Genomic DNA, 6,904 nt, shown 5'->3' with positions numbered 1-6,904 from the left:
ATATACATTTTCGCATGTCTTAACAAATTAGTTTCCCTGCTCTAGATCACAACAGTTATCGTGTGTGTGTGTGTGTGTGCACCACTGGTAATTCACGGGGAAGGAGAGGGATGGGCACAGAGGGGGTGGAGAATAGAGAATCCATCATTGTCAAGCTATCGCATGAAGAGTTGGTTTCCATTTTAAATAGAAAGGATAAATTTGGTACACATTGTTCGCTATGGTTGTTTGATATTGTCTGCCTACGATTGTTTGCACAAGTTAACTTTGTATTTTCTATCAAGAATTTAACAATCATTAATAATTAATAAGATTTGTTATAAATGAATAAAGTAACTTTTATATTTTGTTCGATTTTTCGAAAGGTATGATCCCTAAATTTTAGTGCAAACAAAATCATTTTCGTACTTTTGAAAATGTCCTTATAATGACTCTAACCAGCATTCTCTTCATCATCTTATATTATTTGACAATGGCCTGTTATAGCGTAGTGGTTAAGGCGCTCGACTCGCAATGTGTGGATCGTTTTACGCGAAATTCTAAACAAAATCTTTAACTTATTAGAGACAAGTCCAAACATGCGCACTTGCTAAATAATGAACAAACTTTATTTTAAAATGTCACATTACGTGCTGTAAAAGCAAACGAAACAAAAAATACGGACGTGCTACAGTAAACACATAAATGACTCTAAATGTTCACAGACATGATCTCTAATCAGGTCACTCAGCACCTAACAAATACACAGACACAGTTCAGAGAACGGTAATGCCAAATAAGAATTACAATACAATCACATAATAGGATAAAAAATAATTCCACCACATATTTTCCTTAGTTGTCAAACAAAGCTCTGTCTTTTGTTTTCTTTTCAATATCGTCAATTTACATGTAAAATGTGCATTCTGTCTTATCCTCCAAGCTTTATAGCTGTACATTTTGACTTTCAAACCGAAACTGTAACTTCTTTTCAGCAGTTGAACGTGCCTTAAACAAATACGTAACTAACGAATTAACAATACAAATACGCAATTAACGAATGAACAATACAAATACGTAATTAATGAATCAACAATACAAATACGTAATTAATGAATCAATAATACAAATACTTAATCAACGGATCAACAATAATAATTTTTAATAAGAAAATTATTAAAAGGTAAGCGAAGTCTGAAACACGCAGAGGAACCATACATATATCGAAATTATAAAAAAAGTATGTGAGTTTAAAATCAATTTCATACACTATTCCAAAAAAAGTCCAGTTGGACTTTTTTGTCTCCTCACATGATTTCCGACAGCTACGAGGCCGGTGTGATATCAACACTGTAGAACATTACCTGCTGTTTGGGTGTGTCTTCAGGGCGTGACTGCCGTATCAGGTAGGGCAGAGAGTAGATCGTGTTTGACTGGGATTTTTTCCAACCCTGTGTGTTGATTCTAACACTATTTGGATGACAAACTTAAACCCGCCTATAAGAATTGAATCTTTTGAATGACAAGACGCTTTAACTGGATGCGTAATCACTTGGCCATCAGAAGAAACTTTTAGGATGAAAATAAAACTGAAACTCATCTGAAATTATTCGTTCAAGCACACTTAGCATTAGTTCCCCTTTTTTCAATAATTTATCATTTTTGCATTAAAAATAACATGTGTAAGGAGAGATCAATATACCGGATATCAGTAAAAGATATAACTATAGTATGCGAGATATAATCTGTGGTTCGTTTGTTTTGAACACACGAAATCTTTTATTTAACAATCTACGATTGAATTAAAAGTACCACACACGTAAGCGTCTAATAGTTTATATGCTAGAAACCATGGAAGCAGATAACTTGTACGATTTGAGTATATCGCAGTGCAATAGCCAAACCTTGTGAGTTTCAAATAAATCTGGCTCAAAATAAAACAACAGTCAAATAAGTCTAGTGGCTGTGAAGAATAACAAAGAAATAAAACAAACATGATTTTTTCATCATTGTTAATTACTAAAACACTGGGTTAAACACAATACCGAAATACAGTGGTTTGGCACACAAACAACTCAAAACCTAGTAAAATTGTACTTAACAAGCATTGAATCCACATACAATATACTACATACATTTGTTTTACCGTTAGCTTATTTACAGCACAACCACAGGTGAGTACTGCAAGTCTGGACATTAATGTTTAGGCTAGAAGCTGGCTTTTTAAAGATAGTGAACTACTTAACGTTTATTTTATAAAACGTCACTTCCTATTCACCCACTGTCCAAAAACCTACGTTGTATCTTCGCCCTAAATCAAACTCTCAAATCTTTGTAAGCGAAAGAAGTTAATAAAAAATTACAGTATGTACTGAGTACGTTATTAATTTGACTGAGTGAGTAAGGAAACATATCACATTTTCATACATAACAAATGAAGGTGGCCTAGAATAAACATTAAAACATTTAGGCATTGAGCAGTATCATTTAAAACACAAGACTGAAAATAAAACACTGTAGAAATTGATATAAAAATAATAAACAGCCCTTCAAAATATTACGTCGACTGCTTTATTGTTAATTCGGCTCTACATGGATAGATAATAATGGGTGAAATACGTGTCTTGGATTGGTCCCTCTAGAATACAGCAACAAATCATTGTTTTGTTTGTTTTTTCAACAAATCTTTACGATAAAAAACATTTACTAAATCACTAAATGAGAAAATACCTGCCGTTTAAAGTCAATTATTTATATCATTGGACAAGGCTTGAGTCCTACCACCAGCTATTACGCTCCGATTCAAAGTGACGTCATTATGTGTAGATTTAAACTTAGAAAGATGCATAAACAAGGTTTAAAAAAAAAAACAATTAATAAATTGGAATTAAGTTTAATTTAATAGTAACTTTCCTTATTACTATCTCTCTTCTAGAAATAAGGTTAAATAGATAGATTACCAAACTCGAATTTTTTTTATCTAAAATGTACGTTAATTTTCTTTTTCTTTTTTGCCTTTAGGGTAGTCTTAAAATGTTAGGTTATGTCAGTCATATTACCAAGAGGGGGCGCTCTAACTCTTAAAATATTGTGAAAGTTTAGAAAACTCCCTTGAACGGTATGTATGGAGTTTATAATCATGAAGATGATTACACTTTATCTATGCCTTTTAGGCCTTAGTATTTTTCTTCTATTTTTAAAAGCGAAACACTCGACAGTGATGAATGATGCATGTCCGGGTTAGAGAATTTAATCGTCAGACCTCGACCGGATCTTGTCACGTGCATGTGCTGTGATGTTTTCATATCAATTCAAAGGAATAGCCAGGACTCTGAACATTTTTAATAAGTCAGAAATTTTCCAAGAGAAGTAACGAAAACGTTAAATAAAGCTCATAAATATCATTGGAGCTTTTGAAAACTTCAAATTTTGCGTAACACCAAATATTTTGCTTTTGATATGTTTTCAACAGAAGAAATTCGATAGAGCAACTTTTTCAAGGTAGAAGACAGTATAAAAGATCACGAACACAGTATTTTAAAACTATATATATGTTTTCTTGTTGTTTTTGTTTTCATTTTTTAAACCATGTTTGTTTGTTTTTTTTACTAGTCATGTTTGATTATTTTATAACCAAATAACAAACTTGACCTTTCAACTTCTCGTTTCACATTTCGGGAAATGTTCATTTTTACCTCTCTACTTCATCTTCCTAATCTCTTTATTATAAACATGTATTTAAAACATTTCTTATGTGTACTAGTCAACTGTGGCAATAAATGAATTTTACAAAAATGCTCTTGTGTGTTGTGGTGTTATGAATTATATATAGTTTGGGATTAAGTGGTTGACTGTGGACTTTATGGCTTGCTTCCATTAGTGTGGAAGTAATCTGAATATAGGAAAGACAGATATATATAAAACTCTTACGTGTGATTATCAAACAAAGAGCAACTAAATCAGCAAAAACAACAGGGATTTGTAGCTCTAGTAACTATCACAATTCTCTGTAAAATTCCTGTAATTATGTGGCACAAAAACTATTGACAATAGTACAAGTATCTTTATAATTAATATGAGTGTTATTTTGGAATACCAAATCTAATAGATTTACTCGTTTTTGATCTATCGCTTCTAAATTCTTTTTTAACATCAAACTCATTCTTATGCTTCACCATAGTACAAAATGGGAAGGCTCAGCCGACAAAGATTACGTGTTCATTGACTACAATAAAATGTATTTCTTAATTAAATTGAAAGATCCAGACACCGTAAAATAGAACATATGAACAGTGAACAATGAACAGTAAGACAAAGTTTTCTAGCTTTCTGCCAGTCGCCACGTGATCCTACTTGAAGCTACGAAAGCCGCTTTTACTACGCACAAGAGAAGGAACCAAACACAGTAACAAAATCAATCTGGTAAGGTGTGATCTACTCGATAACATTTTTACAGTTTCCCGTTGTATTTGACTTCTTCTCGTATAATCTTCCTATAATGTTTGTTCGCACTTCCAGTCTCTGCAAGGAGATACATTACTACCACATGGGAATCTTTTAGATACTCTCTTCCCTTTCTCTCTCTCTCTCTCTCCTCTCTCTCTCTGTCTCTTTCTCATAGCGACATCTGACAATCTGCAATAAGCAAAAATAATATAATAACATGAGTTGGAAAACTATGTAGCTTGTTTAAAGACAACTGTGTTTGTCAGAAAACACATACAATTTGCAGTTTGCAATAATCCCTTGTATTTTCTTAAGATCTTTTACTAAATATATTTATTCGTTATACCACATTTTACATGATTCCGTTTCCATTAATGTAATATTCTGCAATACTATTTACAACAGCAAATAATCTTAACTTTCTAGTTTACTCTTGGAAAACGAGTCATCTTTTTAATTCTTATACTTGACCCGCTCTGTTGTCTTAATTAGATCTAACCGATTACACAACATAGCCGCTGTTACTCTAGGGGTGTACGTTATCCTGAGTACACGTAAAATGGCCATTATTAGACTTATCATAGACCACTGATATGATTGAATAAAATAGTAAGGGAAAATAACAAAAGAAAAAAACATTCGTCAAATGTCAGATTACTCGTGGTAGAAAGATGTTTAATCGGCACATAACTGCTAACACTGTCGTCAACTTTTCCATCAACTGTGAGTGTCTGTTAAGTGATTGATGATGAAAGGCTTAAGGCCTTAGAGTATTTTTTTTTTTTGTCTTGTGTGTAAGCTGGATTTTCTTTCATGAAAAACATATCGGCATCATTTGGTCTTGTTTTAAAACGAGACAGCGAACACCGAAATATGCGCGTCATCTTATCTTTATCCTGAAGGCAAAGAGAGGTACCTTCGCTGTCGGACGTAATTTAAGACTTTCTATGTAAAGAACACGCTATTCTCGCGTATGTAGACATACACGTATATTTGCCAGTATATGTATGTCGTTAGTCATTTACTGAGAAATAACAACTTAGGCTTTCTTTCCTTATAGACACTGGATACTGGTTCGTTTGTCAAGTTTTTCCTTTTCAAAGCTATGATTAATGTGTACAATATGGCAGCCCCACGCCTCTATTTTCCTGCCTTTTTATCCATATTACCTTATATATCGTATGAATAACATCTCCCTGTGGGAGGATCCAGTGCCATAGGTATCTTTGTATGTCTTTCAGCCACCGACCCTATAACTAATATACACATTGTAGTGTATCAACACTAGACCTCATTGTTTTCTTCACTCTCTCATCTTTTTGTCAAACCTTTCCTCTCCATTTTCTCTCTCTCTCTTTAAAGCTGTACCACCTGGTATCTTCCTTTTCCCTTTCTGTTTTGTATATTTACTCTTTTGTGTTCTTTTATCTTTAGATTTTTACCCTCGTACTTGTTAACAATCTTTATATTTTACATTATCTTCTTGCCCATTTCCTGTCACTTCTTTTACTTTTCTTCTCACTTTCACCATTCTTGAAACAATAAAACAAGTTATTTATTAAAATATTAGAAAAATGCGCATATAACGCTGAGAGTTGCACAATAAAACCAATTTATCAAAACAGCTATATAGTGTTTCTGCAGGTATAAGACTTGTGCAATAAATATGTAATTGATAATTTAACTATGGTTTACTTTCACTATTATAAGCCATACGTTACAATCGGTAAACTTGGAGCATATACAATAGATACTATACAGAAATGAAATATAATGTAACAGCTGGATATAAAACTGACACCAGATATGTTCCACCATTTCTAAGTCCCCTAATAAAGATATTTGAGGCATCTTAGATACTCCATAACAATGAAATAGTAATTTACTTCTGAAGTTCATCAATGACAAAAATACTCCACAGAAACAACATATCAATTTATTTCAAACTAATTTACAGTAATAATATAACTTTTAATTCGGGATACTCTGCATTAACAATACAACAGTTCATTCAGAATATTCCGCAGTAACAAGATATCAGTTCACTCAGGATGTTTTACATTAACAAGACAACATTTAATTCAGAAAACTCCGCAGGAATGAGGTAACGGAGTTTTTCGATTGTATACAGTAACAAGAAATGTTTTTTATTCCAAGATACTCAACACTTAATTAAGAGATATGAATTTTTCTCGATACTATGTATTAACAACATGCCATTTAATTTCACATACTTTACTGTAACAAGAAATGTTTTTTATTCCAAGATACTCAACACTTAATTAAGAGATATGAATTTTTCTCGATACTATGTATTAACAACATGCCATTTAATTTCACATACTTTACTGTAACAAGAAATGTTTTTTATTCCAAGATACTCAACACTTAATTAAGAGATATGAATTTTTCTCGATACTATGTATTAACAACATGCCATTTAATTTCACATACTTTACTGTAACAAGAAATGTTTTTT

At 32.4% G+C, this 6,904-nt stretch overlaps 1 protein-coding gene across 4 annotated transcripts in view; it reads right to left on the bottom strand.

Annotated features, from left to right (window-relative positions):
- Positions 1-590: 590 nt before the first annotated feature.
- The window catches only part of LOC106467781 (dachshund homolog 2-like), a 117,645-nt gene continuing 111,331 nt past the window's right edge, over positions 591-6,904 (bottom strand). For all 4 annotated transcript variants that reach the window (XM_022396711.1, XM_022396717.1, XM_013928161.2 and 1 more), the window contains one exon: positions 591-4,614. In XM_022396711.1, coding sequence (XP_022252419.1) covers positions 4,595-4,614 — 20 coding nt within the window. In that variant the 3' untranslated portion in view covers positions 591-4,594. The remainder of the gene's footprint in view (positions 4,615-6,904) is intronic.

The sequence above is a fragment of the Limulus polyphemus genome, unplaced genomic scaffold (genome assembly GCF_000517525.1).
Source record: "Limulus polyphemus unplaced genomic scaffold, Limulus_polyphemus-2.1.2 Scaffold83, whole genome shotgun sequence".
NCBI lineage: Eukaryota > Metazoa > Arthropoda > Merostomata > Xiphosura > Limulidae > Limulus > Limulus polyphemus.
This window is presented reverse-complemented; position numbering and strand designations above follow the sequence as displayed.